Below are 21630 nucleotides of genomic sequence, written 5' to 3'. Positions count from 1 at the left end.
ATGTCTTAAAATGTGCCTATTTTATCCTTTTTCAAGATTAAAGGGAAATGAAAAGCTGACACTGTAGAGAGTTTGGCCATCAAAGGATTACTTCTTAAAACAAAATTCAGACTTCTCTTTGTTCTTTTTCATTGATACGGGATGTGGGGGCAGATTTTATAAAATCTTGTACTTTAGGGGAGAAACACAAGCTGCAGAGAAATTTTTCTCTACAAATGTATGTTTGGTTGAAATTTGAACTTGAACAGAAGGAAACCATATGTCACATAAAGAAATGGATTGATCCAAGCACAGCAAAAAAAATTTAGTCACAAAAGCAATCTAGATAAATATGAAAATTATTTCTCTAGATGTTTATATATGATCATGATGATCTTTCCTTCAGCTAATAAATTGAAGAGGTGAAATAATTTCTCGAGATGATCTCTAAGCACCACATGAGTATCCCTGAGGTGAAATGTTAACCTTACTTACCCATAAACCTGTGTTTTACTGTTGGTCTCTTTAGTTCTGTACTGCCTGTTATACCCTCTACATTTCTACTCCAAAGGAGGAAAAACATAAGATAACCACAGATAACCATAAGATAACATTTTGTCCATAAGAAGACCTGTCAGACCCATGGGAACTTTCCACCTAAACTTTCATGTTTAATTTCTTGTAAATTCTCTACTAAATTTGAAAAGCCCAGCATTCTCACATGGTGCTGATATTTTTGTCAGTTTTTAAAAATAGCCAAAAAAAAGCTTCTATACCAATATGGATTCCTGTTCAGATGAATATGAAGGTAAATGCTGATGTGGACTCTCTATGGGAGAGCATTCAAAGAGGAAATTTTGGCAGAGTTATTGAAATACATGTGTATGTGCATTGCCAGACAGCTATAAATATTAGATCCATAGATGCACAAGACTGGAGGACAAAGGCACGAAGACTGGATAATTTATTTCAGAAAAAAGCTTTAAAGTACTTTTAAAAATGAGAAAAGATTTGTTAGCATTCAGCAAACGTGAAATTCATGAGAAGAGTTCTACCAAATGGATTAGCTGAGGCATGGCAGAAAGGGAAATTTTATAAATAAACCCAGTGGAAAACGTTTTCATGTTGTGTAAAAATGTTCCATTGGATTTAAATTATTTGGAATTATATATTAATGAAAGTAAAATAGTTTAATGGTGCAGAAATTTTCATCTGGAAATTGCTTAAAGATTAAAGCAATTTTCCATATAGAAATTTGTGAAAGGCCAAGTTACTTTGTGCTGTCCATTAAGAAAAAGGGAGTTGTCACCGTTCTTCAGGCAAACAGAGATACATGGTCACTATACGAGAAATTCCTACAGCCCCTGGCTGGGGGGGGCCTGTGCCAGCTTTGTGAGGGAGGTCTCAGAGGAGGCCAGCTCCAAATCGCACTGAATACAGGGCTAGGCAGGGGGTTAGAAACACAGAGAAGCACTTCCTGATGTGAGAATCATGGTGGGGATTTTTTTTTGTTTGTTTGTTTGTTTGTTTAAAGTAATTATCTAAATCTAGATGTCAAGTCTTCTAATTGCATAGGTTCCTGTTCTGGTCAACAGGAATAGGCAGATACCTCCATGAAATGATTCAAATCACTACACTTAATTTATCACTGTTCTGAAGATGGGGTGGTCTTCTTCTGGATTTTAGAGACAGACAATCTAACTTTCAGATGGGTAAAACTGGGTGAGACAGTCCTCTCCAGCCTGTGCACACACATGCACACAAATACACTAACACTCCTTTCACAAATTCTTTTCGGATTGAACCGGAGGTAGTTTCAATAAATTATTAACTGGTGAAGAACAAAGTTTGCTCCATATGAAGCTTGAAGAGCAGTCTAGCAGTTGGGTCTACAAGTCAGTCTTAACAGGCCTATATGGCATCTTCTCTTCTGTTATTTTGGGCGTCTCTCAAAATAGCTTCTAAAGTTAATGTTCTGTGACTTAGTGATCTGATGTAAGACCTCATGCACCAAATACCATCCTACAGTGTTCAAACTAATTTTAAAAGAAGAAAATGCTGTGCATGTTAATTAAGCTAATTCAATTTTGTTTTCCATTCACTAGAAAAGAAATGCGTTATCACGTTCTGCTATTGTTTCAGGAACAGACTTTGAACAGAAATCGCCATTTAGAGACAATATACAAGAATTGCTTCTGGAAACTTAATTATTAATTAAAATATGTAGCAAGTTTGTAGCATACTCTGCAATATGTTCTCACATCTGCAGTTGCACAAACAAAACTGCACTTCCCAAATCACCATATGATCTAGCACAATAAACAGGGGTTTTCAGTGTTCCTAGGAGAGTGTTTTTAAATGGAATAGCGAGTTGGTTACAGAGTACTGGAAGTAACCCACTGCTATGGGTTGAATTTAAAAGACACTTGTGACTTTTCAGAGCCTCAAGTTTGATTGATCCATCTATTAAATTCCAAAGCATTTTCTTCTAGGGAAGTATTTCAGCACATACTTTAGAATGATTTTAATTTTATGCGTATGATTAAACTCACTGACCTCTAGGACAGGTGTTTAGGTGTTTATAAGAGTCAAGAATTTGCAGTAGAATTATAAGATATGAGACTATGAGATGTAACATTATTATTCAGCTTGGAGTAACATCCAGAGGCCACAACTGAAATGGCTGGGCCATTGTACTACACTTTTTGCAGAGATATAGCAAGAGACTGGCCTTTCTGTCAGCTGTTTGTAGTCTAAAATAGGCAAGGCAGTTGAAACATGGAAAGTTAAAGAGACTTGCTCCAGATTATTGATTCAATTGGTTTCAGAGGTTCAGTGCCTCACCAGCAAGATCTATCCTTATGAAGTTACTTTACAGGAAAATCAGTGTTCAAGGGAAATAAATATTTGAAAGGATAATGTTTGTGAATTTGGGTTTTTTGACTAGAAAGATATTAATTTATTCTTCTTCTATTCACCTTCATTATTACTGCTGTATTTAGTGTAATAAACTGGTTTTAGTTATAGTGACAGTGTGTTATTATTTCCACTTACAGTACTTCAGCCTGATGGTACCCAAAATGTTATTGGTGCTTTCTGAATGCAGGTGGAGATAAATTGAAGAAGTTTGTGATCAAAAGGCAAAGACAAATGATGATTTGGAGAGGGTGGTGTATATTAAAAGAAAATAACCAGGCTTACGATGAGTATTTGTTTCATTAGATACAAAAAATCATAAACCTATAATTAGTAAGAAACATTCTATTTCCCTTTTATCCTTTTCTGGATATCAATATTGAGGAATCCTTTCCTATTCAAGACAATTCATAATTCATTGGATAATTCATTGGAGGTTGGACTACATGATTTACAGAGGTCCCTTCCAACCTTACTGATTCTATGATAAGGTAATAGTAGTCTGTTCCTAATACAGCTGTAATGTTTTTTATCTATCCACTTTATATAACACTATTTTCTCTTCTGCAATTCTATATACCCTCTAAATCAGTTATTTACTTGATGAAGGTACCACAGTTTAGTGGTCTCAGTATTGGACATTTTTCTTAATACAACAGCATAAATTAGTATAAAATCAGTAGTCTCAAACACAACCCAGAGTAACAAATTTTTATTTATATTTATAACAAATTTGTACTTGACTTGAGTGCACAATGATTGAAGATTGTTGTGAATTAATTTCATCACTTCCCCTGTAATCCAGAGCCCTGGCTGGCCACACGTTCTGCTCCAGGAGGAGGCATTGGTGGAGGGAGGCAGGAGTGCAGAGGCACAAGAGCTGGATCTGTAATGATAGAAGAGAGGACATTGTTGGACTGTTCTGTGCCATATGAATGGAGATGTGTTTTGACATTTTAACAGGAAGCACTCATCTCAAAAGTGTTCATGGAAAATTATTTTATCTCTTCTCAAATATGAAGCTTTCATGCATGAGTTGATAAATTATTCGACCTTGGGAGGCAGGACTTTGCTTGAATTAAATGATTCTCCCTTCTGTACTGCTTCTCACGTGTAGAGGTGTCATCTCCAAATGGCTAGGCTATTCCTCTTTGATGATGTTCTTCAGATTGACAAAATTTGTCCAGTACTGTTACATGAGTGAAGCCTAAATGCAGGTGCACAGCAGCAGAACAAAATGGAAAGTATATTACTGTTGTCCATGACTTGACAGCATTGCAGTCACTCTAAAATGAAAGCCTTCGTATACTACTGTGATAACAAGGCAATGTAACTCACATATATTTTTGAAATCTGTTGCTATCTGGCGTTCATCAGGATATTTGGAAATGGCAAAGCAAAATGGTTAAAACTGATTGCAAATGGGTTATTCTCCTGATATTTTGATTGTGTATTTGAAACAGCAGTGAAAGCAACTCCTTCATGATGACTTACTCAGCTTGTTGTTCCATTGCGAATCTGTGCACCAAGGCTCTTTTGCTATGCATTTTCCCATTACTGAGACTGTAAATTTGCTCTTGTTAGCTTTTGCAATGATAAGCCTTTAGCAGAACAACTAATCAGGCAGCACGTTGTGTAACATTTTCAACCTTACTTTGTAACTCCCAAGCAGGACAGGATGCATAAAAACTAAAACTAACAGTACTACTTATACAGGTCCCTCTCCAACTCTCAGTGTCATGCAGATGGACAGTCAGACACAGCTTTCTCCTCTAGCTTATTTGCCACTAGCCCTCATGTCTCACATACTCAAGCAGCACAAGGCCCAACCTATCTTTCCTCCTAGAAGTCCGCATGAGCTGCTGGTCGTTGTGTGCAGGCAATCCATGGGTTCTAAAAGATGAGCTTATGGAGCAGAAGAGATGCTGCACTGTCATAGAAAAAGTACTGAGAGAGCCAACACAGGAAAGAGCTTTGTAGGCGGTCACTCCTCACTGACAGCCCTTCCTCATCATTGCATCACATAGGTCAAATAAAAAGAAAAACTTCCTGGTACAGGATTTCTGAAGTTTTGTAACATTCCTCAGCAAAGAAATCTGACTCTTTTTCAAAATCTGGCTCTTAATGAGTATATTGAATTAAATCCTTCTTACTTTAACACTAGAGACTTTGACAGGTCCAGCAACTTTATTCTTAGCTTATTCCTGTGAGGCAATTTGGAACTCCAAAGTCATAGGAGGGAATAAAGAGGCAGTGATGAAAGACTGTCCATCTGTCGGGAAAGCTTCCATAAAGCAAACTGCTCTGGGCCTTGCAATCTTGGGGCTTCTACAGTTTGTGACTTTTTGGTAGGTTGCTGGACCACATATCTGTAACAGCCAGCCATGCCAGAGTTTTGAGCCCTTTCAGACCTAAGAAACCTAGGAAAAAGCGTTTTAAAGGAGGGTTCAGTACTTGGTTCCAGAGCATATGTATTGTAAAACCTTGAGTTATAAAGTCGTGGCTCTGAAGCAAGATCTGCAATGCTTCTTGGATGCAAAACCATGGGTGTTCCAGACTCCTAATGGTACCATACAGAGCTGATGGAAACCTTGTGAGCATGTGCCTGTACGCTGCAGATCCCAACTCCTCCAAAGCTGCTGAGCAAAACTAATGCTGTTGGCAGATCCTCAGTGCTTTACTTATGAGGCTTTGTTCTGTGAATAGATTGTTAAGGTAGTGCTTTGCTACAAAAATACTTTGTATTTTGAAATTTAGCTCTTGAAGAAATTATAAAACATTTGGGCTTGACCAAATAATGAAACAAGACCAATATAAAATAAATGTATGTGTGTGTCTATATCTATGTATATGTATTTGTACATGCAACTTTCTCATGAACTAGAACTCTTTCACTAGATCTCTTTTGTGTCATTTCTGTGGTTACAGTTACAGATGTATCTGGACTTTGACTTAACCTGTGCATCTTCAGATAATTTAAAAGATTAAGTTCTGGAAATCAATGAATAATAGAAAATTGAGGAGTCTGGGGGTTTGCTTCTCAGAAGAGGTTTGTCCTCAAAGTATGGGACTTGCTTTTACAACAGTAACAGAAACTTTTGCAGAGAAAGAAGACAGCATGTGGCTTGACTGTGTGTCTCAGTAAACCCTACAGTTTTGCAATTTTGACATGATAATTACTTCATGTAACTAAAGGTCCCGTGAGTCACTCATTCTTTTAAAGTGATAGTACCAGAACACAGTTCTGCTAAACTACTAGAATAAATATATCTAAACATATTATAGTTACTGCAATAACATTATTTTGGTTATGTAAGGTGCATTACGACATCTTCTCCACAGTCTAACCTCTACATTCAGCTTATCTTTGGGGAGATCAATGATACTGCTAAATTTTCAGGGGGGAATCACATGTGTAAAACTAGAATTGAGTTGTCAACTCTGAAGAGATTTCTGGTTTAAAGACAAATTCTTTTTCAATGCATTTCAAACTATATTCCTGAAGGTCTATTTATCACTACTTCATAGGGGAAAAAAATCTTGAACAAAATTATCTTGGAATGCTAATATGAAAAGATGTTGTACCTGGCATAATTTAGTCCATTTATAATAAGTAAAATGCCTTTAAAGAGAAGTGAGAAAAGTAGATAAAGAATTGAGAAGTCCAGGTAGTCATGTTTGCCTTGAGGCATTTTCTGAGAAGAGTAGTGAGTCAGAATTCAAATCCTCATGGCTCTGCTGATTTTTGTGGTGGCTGCTGATTACTGTAAAATTGATTCAGGAGCATAGCAGCATCCCTGCATATGTTTAAGCCTAATCTCCATAGTGTCACAGGCATTTTTCCTCTCTGTGGATATAGTACAGAGTAAGAAAAAATTTGAATAACCTTCATCTTAGCATTTTTTCTTATCAAGGTGCAAAGGACATTGTTCGGTAACTTCCCAGTCTTGGTGTCAAGTATGGTAGTGTACACTTTCTTGTATGGGTTTATTTTAGGGCTTTAATGACAGTCAGATAATATTTTACTACATTTGGTTCTAGACTGGAAAAAGGGTTGTTGCTCTTTGAAAAAAAAACAGATTATTCTTTTGTTATTTTATTGAAAAGTATTTTAGGATCATATAGTTCTTACAGTGTTTTTTACTTAAATTTCTAGTTTGACTTCTTTCTTTTTTTCTGCTTTCATCCTGAGAGTGAATTTGAGTTTTAACTCCATGAAGTGGTGCATTTCACAGCTTGATATTGATATCTTAATTTTTTCGACATGTAGGACCCCACTGTACAGACTGTTTATTATTAAGAGTATACTTTGCTCATATGAAACTGATTGGAAAGAAGTAAGACAAAACAAAGCCTGTCCAAGTGTTTTCTCTAAACATAAAATATATTAATCAGCTACCAGGTATGTGCACACGATGTGGATTCAGCTATTTCTGTTGGCAAAGTCAACTGCTCTGCACTTGAATTTAGAGGAGGCCTGAAGATTTTCTCACATAAGGAGTTCTAAAACATCAAGAAATCCCTGAGTCAGGGGAAGTAACATGCAGGATGTGATGTCAGACGAAAACAGATGAGTAGTTATACAAGAAAGATATAGGAAGCAGGTCTTTCAAAAAGGATTATCAGCAAGAAAGCTTATGTTGGCAAGATCAGGAGGTATAGAGGACGTTTGTTGCAGGAATTAGAGACTAAGTGAGAGCTGCCAATGAAAACTGAGACTTCCTAAGAATATTAAAGCAGCAGCAGAAGGTCATTTACATCTATAAATACAAAGAGAAGAATTGGGAAAAAATGAGGCTGTTATATTGGGATGGAACATAAGGAAAATCTTGTTATTGACTTAAAACTAACAGCTACTTCACTTTGATTTTCACTCGCAGAGGACAATGACCTTAAAAGAAGTTAATAGGAATCAGTAAATAACCTCTTTCTTCCATAGTTCTTAAGGAACTGTCTCATTAAAGGGCAGATGTAATAACAACTGCTTGTTGGCAGAGCTCTTAAATGGGCGGTGATGTGTTGATCAGTAAATATGAAATATAATATTTAGTTTAAAAGAAAAACATAGAATCTGGCAGACATAGACCATTTAGCTTGACATCAATAGTCTATAAAGTTACAGAACAATTTTTGAAGGAAAAAAAAAAGTACAGGGGCAGACAGAAGATGGGATATAGCGCAACAGGAAATTACAAGGTAAAAAGTACTGGACGAACCAATATCTTTCTATTGCAAAGACAATAATGTAAAATAGTCATGCTCCTATAAAAAATGTTCTATGAAAATGAGGGCAAATATGAGAACTGTCAGGTAGGCATGAAACTAAATAAAGGGAAGTGGCAACAAATACTGATTGAAGGAGATATACTAAGCTGGAGAAACATAACTAATGGAGGAAGATACTGTCAGAGTACCCATATGAAATTTTGCTGGTGAAGCAGCTATAGATAATGTTATAAGTTCAGAGCAGACTAAGAATATAACTGTGCAAATAAATTATTTTGAGCAATATAATAATAGACATGACATAATGGAAAACTTGTGCATTGGTGACTAATGAAAATATTATGCTATAAGAAGAAACTCATCATTTGGAAATAGCCAAGAAGGAAAAAAGAGCAGAACTGACGATTGTCCAGATGATTGTCAGCAATCATTTTGATATAGATGCAGAAAACAAGCAAATGTGATCTTAGGATATGTCAGCAGAAGTATCTTACAGTAGAGATGGGGATGTAACATGAAAGGCAGAAGAAAGCCTTTAACTTAAATTCTGAAAATTTAGCCATCTGTGTTCTAGAAAGATGAGATAAAAGTAAGAAAGTGCAGAATAGCACTTTTTAGGATGGTTAAGGGAATGGAGAGCCAATCATTAAATGGGTTTGGGCGAGTGCATCTTGTGTGGTCTGGCAAAACAAACACTAAAAGGGGTTATTGAAGGGCAAGGAAGAAAGCTTTTAAAGCTTTTGAAGTATTTATATGTAAATCAACTATGAATATGGTGGGGTTGGGGCCATGAGTGTGAGGCATCACGTAAAATCCCAGAGCATCTCTCCAGCCCTGTGTTTCAGTTCGAGTTGGACACAATGATAAATAGCCCAAATCTAACAAGAAAAATACACAATTTGTATATCTTTTGCTCTTTGTATAGTAAGCATATTAGGAAAGAATTAGAGCTGAAACAGTTTGAATAAGCATGTTTGCTATGTGTGTGCAGTCTAAGACCATACCCAAGCCCTGCTGCTCTCACAGGGTGACTGTGACTTCTACCTTATAGGGGAGAAGAGGCCTCAGGACATAAAATCTAGTTAAAACAGTACGTTTTTAGTCTTCTCATCTTTAGTGTGTACGCAGAGAACAGGAGAAGCCTAGGAAAAAATAATTAGTAGAAAATGAATACGATGACCACCTAACTGACTGTTCCTTTCTCCAGTTTCTGTGATGCTGTGATAAGTAACATTGTTGAAGATCATATAGAGTTTCTAATAAATTGCTTTGTACTTAGAACACAAAAGTGGGACATTTTTCATTATCCTCTTTATGAGCTGTTAGAAAAGCAGTACTTTCTGAAGAAAATAGCTTAATTCCTGCTTTTATGTGAATGGATCAGTAAAGCCTTTTTCCAGTCTTCTAAAAACAATAAAAATCTTTCTGTATGTCTTAAATGAGCCCAGGAGCAAATCGAAACTCAAAATATATATTGAGATCATTTGTTTTCTGGTTTGGATGTTGATAGGGAGTAGAAATAAGAGATCTGGGACAAAAGCCTGGTCACATTGTCTTACTACAATTTCCCTCTGCTAGTCTCTTAAAGTCAAGGAGATTATTCGTGAAGTAAGTTGTTATGCAGTGTCTGTAGCAGAGTCTTAATGTTGCACAAGGGCTGTCTGTGTTAAAGAGAATGAGATGTCTAAATTGTTACAATTCAAAATATCCAAATTTTACTTGTAAGTTCAATGACATTTGTGATAAAGAGAAAAAAATATCTTTTTTGAAATGTGGACAGTTTTCTGTCTAGATTAATAAAAATGATTAATGCCTGATAATATGCATGGGTACATAGATAATATGCAGAACTAGCAATGTGCAAAGAAAAAACTGGAATGAAGAAATAATATTTATAATCGTTAAAAGAATGGTTAAAACTGCTTAGAACAACTTTTCACTTGCATGCAAAAATAAATTTATTTAGTTCCTATTTTGTTTATCTTAGCATTAAAATACCTTAGATAATGTAATGTTCCACAACTAAGATCAAATGTGACAATTTATTATTTAGCTATTTATTTATTGGTTCTAGAATGAAGTAAATGTGAAAATTGAATCATACAGGGAGAAATGAAAATCTCCAAATTAACAAGGTTGGGATGTGGAAACGCTTAAATATGCGTTTACAGATTTTTTTTACTAGTTGAACTTTCTTTCTTTCTTTCAGTTTGCTCCCAGTATTCTAGAGGTGTTTTTGCCATTTTTGGACTGTACGACAAGAGATCAGTACATACCTTGACCTCCTTCTGCAGCGCCTTGCACATCTCCCTCGTCACGCCCAGTTTCCCCACGGAGGGTGAGAGCCAGTTCGTGCTGCAGCTGCGGCCGTCCCTGCGGGGAGCCCTCCTGAGTCTGCTGGACCACTACGAGTGGAACCGCTTTGTCTTCCTTTACGACACAGATCGAGGTGAGCTGCAGCCCAGCTTTCCTGTCTTTTCAGCTCAGTTGACTTTTGCTTGAACTGTGCGTTTTTCTAAGGTATTGAGACTTTGGGGAGTAAAATTCTAGAAGGCCTTTGAGGTGAAATAGCTTCTACTGAGCAGCTCTGTGGCTGAAGGAGGAATTCTTTTGTCCACAATATTGGATATTGAATGAAGGTATTATGCCACACTAGACTATGAAAACATTTTAATTAGTGTTAGCAAAAGAAAGACGCAGTTCGATACACAGAATTTTAAAGTTCTATTTGGTTTGATTCAACTCAGCTCAAACCTGCGTTCAGTGACAGCAGCACAAAAGCAGAGAGGACTATTCCAGTTTCTGCAGGTGCACTGGTATAAACTGAGGTATGAGTGAGCCCCTTGAGGCTTCCATGTTGTGGAAGGTCAAGTGGAAAACAAGCTCTTTCAACGTAATTTCGGTTCAAAGACAGCAGCCAGGCTGCAGCAGAGAAGGGGCAATGTATAGCCGGGGCAATAGCCGCCACGCAAGGGGACCCACCGGGCAGCACGGGAAGGGAGGTGGCGTGCAGCCTTCTGCAGTCTCGCCTCTGCCTTGCAGCTGAAATTCTGCCGCTGCAATGGACTACATTAAATACATTCATAAATGTGTACATTCATAAAATATGTATTGCCTTACACAAAAGCTCACACCTTCCATGACCACTCCCCGGTCTCCTACCACATCACAGAGCATCTCAGAGCATTTTGAGTGGTAGAAAAGCACAAGGGTATCAGTGTGCCTCACCTCTTACTGCCGAATGGAGAAGTAAATTTTCAATTTTACTACCTCCCGCATTTATTCTGCTGGCAAAGCCCTTTGTTTATGGAAGAGGATTGGGTCTACATGGTTCAGCTTTTATGAAAGAGGCAAGATTTTCATTTTGATGGCTTGACTGAAAATAATTATTTTACTACAGCTGTTTCAATATAGCTCCCCATGTGGACAGTCTATTCTGAAGTTAAAGTGGCTTTATTCTGTGTAATTAGTCTTCACTGGAAAGGGGAAATTATGCTGACCTAAATAAATCTGTATAATTATTTGATTATGGCAATAGAAGTCAATTTTCTCATATATACAAGCCCTAATTTTAGTGAGTTTTTAGGATGATTTACTACCAGACACCTGAATTTAAATCAAAAGGAATAATGCCCCAAAATGAAAAGGATTAAAATGTTCCTCCAATTTTTTAATTTTTTTTTTTTTTTTTTTTTTTTTTTTTGGTAAACAGACTGATTCTAGGAAGCATTTCTGAAAGCATATAGCAACTATATTCTATACTATATATCTATAATCTATATTCTGTAGTAATTCTATAGTAATATATCTAATATATTCAGGTTAGATAACTGAAAAGAAAAATGTATTATCAAATTAAATTGTGTTATTACTCAAGACATATTAATGGGAAAATAGAAAACAAACACACAATTACAGATGTGATTCTACAAGTTCAAAAAATTGTCAGGAGGAGGAGTGCACAACATGCTGTCAACTTTGAAGTCATCACTGTGTCTTTGATAAAGAAATGACATTTGCCTGCTAGATGCAGGGGTACTGCATTGGATTGACTCTGAAAATCTGAAGATTAGATCTCATGACTTGGTTTAATGCAGGGGAAAATAAGGTTTGATGCATCTGTAGCTGTTGAGATGACTGTAATTCACTGAATTACATTGTTCAATAATTTCTCTACTGTTCCACAACAGAAGTTTTGAATGTGGAGCTATGATAAAAGTAGATAAACCTGAAGATGGAAACAAATTCTGCTTTTACTTTCAGTGTATTTTCATTTTTATACAGCCTGTGTTGATGAGGGCAGGATTTAACCCAGTTTAGATTTTTGCCAAAAAATCTTTCGTTATGTTCCTGACTTTTCCCTGTCTCTTTGAGTAGCCTCGTCCAACTAAAATGAAAGAAGCAGAATCCCCTTGGCCGCCTTCTTTTTTTTTTTTTTTTTTTTTTTTTTTTTTTTTTTTTTTTTTTTTGACACTGGGCTTGTGAGTTTATATTTGCAGCTTAACCAGAGTGCTATAAATACACTTCTGGGAGAGAAGGTAGGCAATAAGCACAAATTCCAGCCAGACACAGTAGCACATTGGAACAAAGGCGACATTTAGCAGCTATCAGTATTGTAAAAGGCAGAAGTCTTTGGCAGCAGTCAGTCTGACAGACTAAACTTAGGCAAATCTTCATCAGCAGTGGGAACATGCTGTTGTGGACAAACTCCCTGCTGTTGCCAGACCTGCTTCCCCAGCCCACCCGTCCTGCTTGCTTCTTGCTTCTGGTTCACTTGGCTCCATTGCTGCTCACTCAGAAGGGGCGAACAGTTTAATCCTGGTGGCTGAGGCTTCTGCTACATTATTAAAGCAGGTTTCTTTGCTGTACCACTTGCATCTCCACTTACTACGCTTAGGTTTACATCAGGGAGTAGTCTTGGCGCTCATGAACTCCACTGAAGTGATGGTTTCAGCCATTATGTTAAATCTCTTCTTCTGCCAAACTGGCAGCCTGGAAAATCACTGTCCTATGATAGGGATGTAGATACTGGGAAGAATGGCTAAGCTACAAAATGAAATGTAGCTAGTAGGAGACATTATAAGAATAGAGAACAGGTTGTGACAACATTAGATCTAAGAAAAAGATGAAGGAAAATGCAGCTCATTACCTAACAGGGATGGTGAACAAGCAATGAAAGACACAGAAGAGAAAGCTAATGCCTTCAGGGCCCCTTTTGTTTCAATACATTCTGCTTTCTCCTACCTTCTTTCACGCACAAAAAAATAATTGGGACTCACTGCTTAATACAAGTAATATTAACAACAAGGTGCCAGGAACACAGACAAGATAGGAAAAAAAAATGACTGAAGAGCATCCATCTAAGTTACATATATGCAAAGTATAGCAGGGAAGGCCTAAGATAAAGCCATGCCTCCCTGAGGTATCCAGAGGAAAGGGAAGTCCAGCAGAGGGGAAGTGCTCAGTTCGTATTTGGTATCACCTGTAAAGGAGAGATAAAGGAAAGGAGCAAATGGCAGATCAGAACTACATTTATTTTACATATGTTCTTTTATTGCAGTGGAGATGTACTTTTTAAAAAAACAAGTAGAGCAATTTTTGTAATTGTAATAGAGCGTGAAACTGCTTTTTACCCTGTGTGTATGTGCAAATAACCTCTTGCAAATCACCACAGACACAGATGGGCCTGCGGTGTGGTTTCGCTGGTTTAAGACAATAGGTTCTTGCACTGAGGAGCAAAAGTTGGAGCCTAAAACCACAGAAAAAGGCTAGAGGAGTCTACATCCCGTGTGATGTGGGAAAAGCTGTTTAAGAGCCTTCTGCATGCAAGAGGGCTCTGCTCGTTTTCGGTGCTATGTGCATTCCTGCTAAGGGCCGCAATAACAGAGGTTGTTGGTAGGGTTGCAGTGATTATCCAGAGCTGACAGAGCTGCTGTGGAGAGCAGTTGGAGGGGCCAAGAAGCGGCCAGGGAGACCAAGGCAGGTGGCAGCCGGCAAGCTGGAAGCCGCTTTTGCAAAAGTTCAGCAGCCGTTTGAATCCGACCCTCTACCCAGCAAGACTTGACAGTCCCTGACTGTGACTAAAGAGCTATAGCAGGATGGGGAGAGCTACCAGCTGGCCTAGCAGTTGGCTCACCAGAGGCGAGGATTGTAAAATAGTTATAGTTCGACTCTAGAAATTAGGCATCGTGTGCTAGCCTGTTTATGTACCTTGCTGGTGCTTTATTTTTCTATGCTGCTTTTAATTGCTCAGTTTGTTAAACCAGCTCATTTGTGGTTGCAGGTGAGGAAAATCAGCTCACTGCGCACAAGGTAAATTTAATTTTCTCAGATTTCTGGGGAGTGTTTTTATAGCAACCCCTTTAAAATTGAACACATTTTATTTTATGCCAATCTAAACCTGGTAGAAGAGTTACACATGTCCTGAAGGCCTGTCTGAATTAATTCAACACTACTTAGAGGTAACAGACTACAATTTTTTGTCTTTGAGGACAGTGGAGGATAGGTGAGGTCTCAGATGTCTGAAGAAAGCAAACAGAGAGATGAAAAATGTAGAGCTTTTTTTGGAATTGTGTTCTAATAATTAGTTTATCAAGTTAATCTGATCCGATAGTAGTTGTTCCAGAAACAGTAGAAGTAGGTATGTTATATTAATTCTTTGTAAGTCTTGTGGAATAACCTTATGCCTGGTATTCTCCCAGAAAAGCTAAAAAATAGAAAAAGAAAAAAGCTTTTAGAAGAAAAGCTAAAACTATAGCCTGCAAATTGGTATCAGTGACTCATTTTAAAGCTAAGGAAAGATAAGAGATTTTTGCAAGAGTCTTTGCTCTGATCTAGTCGACTTCTAATATTAAGTTGGATGATGGAATAGAGAATGCCTTTCAGTAGGTGCCCAGTCTGGGTGAGTTAACTAGAGTGGTGCAGGGCAAGTTCAGAGTTCAAAGTCATCTTGCTAAGTAAATAGCTCAAGAAGGTGAAATGTGATAAAGGTGGTGTGAAGTATAGACTTAGGAAGGAAGAATGAATGGTGTAACACAAAGTGCAGAATAACTAGCTAGGCACTGGTATCATGGGAACTTTTCAGGAGTTGTAGAGAGCCATAAAACTAATGTAAGTCAAGAATGCCTTGCTGTTCCAAGAAATTAAATGGGATTTTGAGATTTAGGAAAAATGCTACTGCATGAGAGAAATGAAATCTGGATACTGCTCTCTACCAGCTGGCACTAGAGACTTTCAGCTGGAGTGCTGTGTCATATTTTGAGAGTCATACTTTAAGAGAAAAGATCAAAAATCTCTGCTAAGCTGAGGAAGAGTAATGGAATCACATGGTTAAGGCTTTCAGAAGACACAAGGTTGGCAGCACTATGTCCCATCAATTTTTCACAGTTATATGAAACCACTCGCTATCGTTCACAGCTAGATCAAAAAACTTTTGGCATGAGTGTGCCACAGTCAGTCACTGGAGAACAGAAAAGCACAGTGGTCATTCACTACGTATATAGCTATTATATATATAATTTTCAAGAGTCCAAAGGAAAGGAGCAATATGAAAATAAATAAATAAATACCGTAAAGATTTGAGGTTGTTTATTCTAGGACAGAAGGTCTGTTGAGGAGCAAAGAACAATTCTTCTTTGTACCCACTGAGATTAAGGTAAGAATTATAATTATTTTTTTAGGAAGACATATTTAAGGTAGTTACTAGGACAAGATGCTTGTATAAGGTTAGAAAAGCACCAGAATACACTGTTGAGGAGATTTGGGGAATTCTTGCCACTGGAAGTTTTAAAGAAAGGATATCTGCAGTGGTGAAGTGCTTTGCTCTATCCTGCCTCAGATGATGATATCTTAGGATTTATATTTATGTATTTTTCATAATTTCTGTGGGAAAATGGGAATGGCTTCTTCACAGTACTTGTGACACCGAAAAGATGGCTTCATTTGTTACTATGCAGCATCTTTCAGTAATATATCATTGCTATTTAATAATATGTATATATAGTCTTTGTAAAACATTAAGTATGCTCTATTATTCAAAAATGAGATCAAAAACATCCTAGTGGCATACTTAAAAACATTGTAAAATCAAACAGAAGGTCTGTAGTTATAATATGGCACTCAAACAGCAGGTTGAGTTATTGTTAGCTTGGCATTCAGGAACTGTAAGAATTGGCCCTACATCAGACTTTACTTGATATTTTTACTGCAATTCTGAACAAGTCTGTAGCTATCTTAGTAATGAAAATCAGAATTAATGGCACAGCAAATTGAAAAGTTTGTTTCCAATAGTTAGCTCCAGCCAAAAAGCTAGACATACTGAAGTCAGTACCAATTTGGAAATACATCCTGCATATTTATCTGAATAAAATGCTGAAATAAAGCTCTTATTAGTAAAATGGATGACAATACCAAGTGTTGCTAATAAGTAGCACATTTAAGATGAATTTATAATACAGTTCTGCCAAAAAATATATTGCCACTAAGTGCTGTTTAATTACTAATTCTGTTCTGCATAACACTATTATAACTCTTACTCTCTTACTCTTACACTCTTACTTTAAACTTACAGGATGTGATAGGGTATTTCAGACAAGTCTCGGAAACAACAGTAATGTGCTTGTGCATAAGAAGGAGTAGATTAGGGTTCTGATGTTGTTCAGTTTCAGTGGTCCGCTTAGTCCTGTGCCCTTTCTGTCAAGATTGTTGGACCTTTGGCAAAATGTCCAGGAACAGAAGTTCATGACTACATACACCGTCCACTACATAAAAACAAAAGGTTACCTGCAATGTGCAACTATCTACCAAATGTTTGTGAACCAAAACACTTTACAGAATATTAAAATGATGTATTCCAGAAAAAAAAAATCCAACATCTGATCTCACAGTGGTTGTTAGACTACTCAAACATCTACTCTGCAGGTTTAGATTTGTCATGAGCCTTCACAATTGCTGTGATCACGATCATTAATGTTTTTAACATCTCAACTGTTACTTTTGTCCAACAGTCAAATTGGTTTGGAGGTTTCAATAGCCCTAATTACATCCCAGTGGTATTTATGCTTCAGATGATCAGAAAAAAATCCTCACCAGATCTGATTTAAAAAAACAGTCATCAGCAGATCTCTACAAGGACATGGGTGATGTCATACGTACTGGGATCCAAGTATCGCTTGTGCTTGTTGCTTACCAAAGCCATGTTGTGATTTTGTGCAGGCCAATCTAAATGGATACATAGAATGTAGAGAAAAAATGGTTTATCAAATATCAGTCAGTGTAGCAATCTATGGTAAGCTTGACAGCCCCTTAATATGATCTATTGATAGCTATGCTTAGCAACAGTGAATTCCATATGGTCTTAATGGAATAGATCAATGTGCTTCATTCATTACTAACAGGTTTGCATAGGATTTTGTTTTGCACAATGTTAGCTCATTAATAATTACACCAGCAACATGCCAGTTTGTCGTCGTCTTCTCAGCAACTGATTATGGCTTGAAAACATAGGTAGAAAATGTGCACTTGAAACTAAGCTGCACCTGCAATCAGCATCAGCATCAGCAGCAATGATATTACAGCTTTCCATCTTGCACTTATCACTGAAGAGGAACAATAACGATAAAATAGTATAGCCATCTAGTAATGAACTCAGAATCTGCTTCGTATGAAAATGGTCTTTCAAACAGCCTCATTAAATAAAATGACTCTTCTTGTTTATGAAAGCTCTTGAATGTTAGGCAAAGCGGGAATTAATGAAAAATATAGGCACAGGAATTAAAAGCTGATCATCATGAAGTGTATGGATGAGTCCCATGACTGTGCCATCATATAAGAGGAGTCTCAAACTAAGCTGCAGGAGAACCTCTATGGATGCTGTGATCATCTAGCTAAACACTCAGAATATGCAGTGCAACCTAAAATACAGACATGATAGAAATATATCAATCAGGAAATGTTTAATAAAATGTTACCCAATATATTCCTGACTAATTCTGGGTCAGTGGAATCCATGGAGAAGACAGGAGAGTCATATCATAATTTTCAAGTTACCATACTAGTAAAGAAAGCAATGTCATCCTCTTTAATGATTTTTGCAGTATTGTTTTCAAAGCATTAGCCTGTTTGGTGGATTCTGTTCTCAGTTACATTCATCTCAGGTTTGCATACATGTAACTGATGAGTATGGCTGTTGCTTCTACATGCTTTAATATTCCAACATCCTAATTTAAATAAATAGCTTTTCTACTTCCAGTGATCAGCTCTAATAATTTCAGAGCAATTGCATTTACAGAGCCTGACAAAAACAGTTAATTTCTTGTTATCTGCACATGTAACACATTTGCTTAAATAGAAACATGATTTTTTGCTGTTTGACTCACAAAAATGCTGTATTTGCTTGAAAACAGAACAGTGCACTCCATAATTTTGAGTAGCTGTTTCCATTTCTTTCAGGGTTTTTCCCACAAGGAACTTAAACTCAGTAAAAGAGAAAGTGACTTTGCAGTGCAATAGTTGTTCTGAAATAATTTCTGTACTGAAACTTTTGCTCTGGATTCTCTACGCTGGGAGGTTAACGTCAGTTGGTCTTATGACTTAGGAGCAGAAACTCTGGGCACATTTCACACTAGTAATTTTAATCAATTGTGCTATGTAGAGCACCCATAATAGAAGCTTTGCATCCTGTATGTGTAGGGCCTGTATGCTATAAAAATGGACTTTCTGATCATTTAATCTCAAATAATTTATATTTGTATGGCAATTTGATTTTATCTACCAATATGACTTATATTCACCTTTTCAGTAGATTAAATGAATTCCTTCCAAAGAAGAAAGTTTTAAGTAGAAATTTGTGTTGTGATTTACTGATTATTTAGTTTTCTTATTAATCTTTATCGTAGAGTGCTCTTTGTTACTTGGATGTATATCTGTGATATCACCTTTGACAAAATCTTCCCGAAAATAGGAATAGGAAAACTGTCTCCAGTGAAGGTATGGTGGCAGACTTAGACCAACCTAACTAAGAGCATCTTTTCTAAGCGTGAGCCTATCCTGTGTAATCACTAAGCACTGGTCAATAATAAAACTACAGACAAGTTGATAGAGATAACACTCAGCAGTGCAGACCTCCAAAGAAGGCCTTGAAAAGAGTCAGACGAGGAAGCCAGCCACACATCCAAATGCTTATGCTTTAGAAATTTATTTCAGTGTGGACATCTGAGTCCCGCAGCTGCTGTACATAGCCTATTATATGGCCACAGGTGTTGGCTTCAGTACTGGAGCAGAGAGTGGTGGCAAACAAAGGGGAGTATAGTAGATGCTGCCAGAGCAGACATGGTGCCAATTTAATACTGAATGTAAAACAAATACTTGTGCCAATTTGTTTCTAAATGCATTTTAAGTCAGAAAAAATTAGCTTGTCTTTTGAGAGCGTTATCTGTGTGTGGATGAATGTTCCAAGTTGTAATACAGTATAAAGCAGGCTTTTAAAAAAATCAACAGAAGTAAACAGAACGTATAAGACTTACAAATCTCAAAACCTACTATTCTATTGTTTATGTTCTCATTGCTTAAAAATTGCAATATGTAAGAGACTAATTTAATTCTTCATGCTCTCACCTTGACATATTTTGTGAGACAAATTTATCCTGACATAGTAACAATAACTTCTCTTGAACTGCAGCAGGAACTGAAGTTAATTCATTTTTTTAGAGAATATAGTGCAATGAATCTGAGTGTTTATATCAAAGAGAGTTTATAAAGTTAGATTTTTTTAATTCAATTGATTAAAGCATCATGTATCATCTACTCAATAATCTATAATTGTAAGACATAACATTTCCTGCTTTTATCAAAGTATGTGTTCCGAGGTATTCAGTATTTGTAGTTTTAAGATGAAAACATTTCACTGGTAAATAGAAGGATATTTTAGGCATCTCACTAATTAGAGTTGAATCTTATTTACATATATATTTATACAAATAATTTGTCTTTGGTTCCAAAAGGAGATGTTGAAGTGTAGAGATCCTTTTAAAATGACTGACTTCTTATCACCGTATTACAGATGCTATTTCTGCTTCTGTACAGGGAATTTCCTGCACTAATATTTACAGATAATAGCTTTAACAACTGCTTCTGCTACTGAAATTGCACGGAATGTTTGAGGTGTTTAGCATTTTGCAGTTGAAAAGAGAGTTACCAAAGGGTCCTACTGTTGTAAAGACTCAAAATCTCTCTTTTGTGCCACTACCTTGGTGGATGTTAATATTAATGCACACCTGGACACTGCAGAAAAATTTCTTATGGGCAAATGACATACATTTTCTTCCAGTTTGACTTACACTGTGAATGGCAAGCAGAATAATCACTGCAGTTTTGAAGATCTGGGCATAATAAATGACTAAAGTATCACCAAAGAGAAAAGTTGTGAATGCAAAACAGAGGTTCCTAATCTAGATCCCTGGAACATTTTATGCTAGGAATTTTATTTTATGCAATTATATTAACCCATCACTAGATGAGAAGAAGAAAACTCTTCTGAAAGTAAGGAGTTGTATTACTCTGCAGTGGCCCCATATAGACATTCTTATTTCACGAAAGGTACATCAGAGCTAATTTTTCTCCTTAGAGAGGTCAGAGGAAAAAAAAATAGCCAGAAAAAAATACACATTGCAAAAACTGGACAATAATAAACAAGGTTTGAATGTGTGAAGATAAGAATCAGTATTTTTAAGTGAGCTTGTTCAAATGAATTCTTCATAAGAGAGAAATGTGTTTGTAGATTCCTGTTATGAAATAGTTGGAATCATGCTAATTAAATCAAGTGGAAAAGAAGCAGTTTACTTGATAAGAAAACCTTAAAAACAGAACAGTAAGATATTTGTGTATTCAAATATACTTCCACTTAAAAACAAATTACTGTCTTTTATTTAATGGGACAAGCGCAGTTTCAAATAGATCTGAAGTATAATTCCTTTAATTATATGAAATACTCCTAAGAAACTTTAATTATTACTAATTTTATAAGAGAACTATCAATACCTGTTGATATAAGCTGTTACATTTTAAAATATTGTTTTCTAATATAGTCATTCACAATTGCAATCCAGAAATAATGATGTGTGGAAAATATTGGATATACTGAACAGGTCCTTCATTTTTCTGAACAGCTCTCTAATGACTGGAGATAATTGCCAAATTGACCAATAAAAAGCATTCTCATCAAAAAGCAAAACCAATATCAGTAGTTACGATAAAACTAGACACATGTATATGTACTCCTATTACTTCAAGTCAAAACTGTGGATATCTTCAGCCATGTCATTGCACAGGCTGGTTTAATTTGCACCTTTAATAGACAGCTCCATTTGATAATTCAGCTTATTGAAAGATTGTTATATAACTAAAACTAGGTGAGATAAATCCCAGGTTTAGTGGATGGCTGTCACACAAAAGTATATTTTCACTTTTCTTTTAAATGTCTGTGTACTAAATTTGCAGCTTGTACCCATGTAT

At 36.5% G+C, this 21630-nt stretch overlaps 1 protein-coding gene across 3 annotated transcripts in view; it reads left to right on the top strand.

Moving 5' to 3' along the window:
• GRIA4 (glutamate ionotropic receptor AMPA type subunit 4) overlaps positions 1-21630 on the top strand; it is a 227441-nt gene that overhangs the window by 66409 nt on the left and 139402 nt on the right. For all 3 annotated transcript variants that reach the window (XM_062577591.1, XM_062577581.1, XM_062577600.1), the window contains exon 3: positions 10331-10570. In XM_062577591.1, the coding sequence (XP_062433575.1) occupies positions 10331-10570 (240 nt within the window). The remainder of the gene's footprint in view (positions 1-10330; positions 10571-21630) is intronic.

Source organism: Rhea pennata, chromosome 1 (assembly GCF_028389875.1).
Source record: "Rhea pennata isolate bPtePen1 chromosome 1, bPtePen1.pri, whole genome shotgun sequence".
In the NCBI taxonomy this organism is placed as follows: Eukaryota; Metazoa; Chordata; class Aves; order Rheiformes; family Rheidae; genus Rhea; species Rhea pennata.
This window is presented reverse-complemented; position numbering and strand designations above follow the sequence as displayed.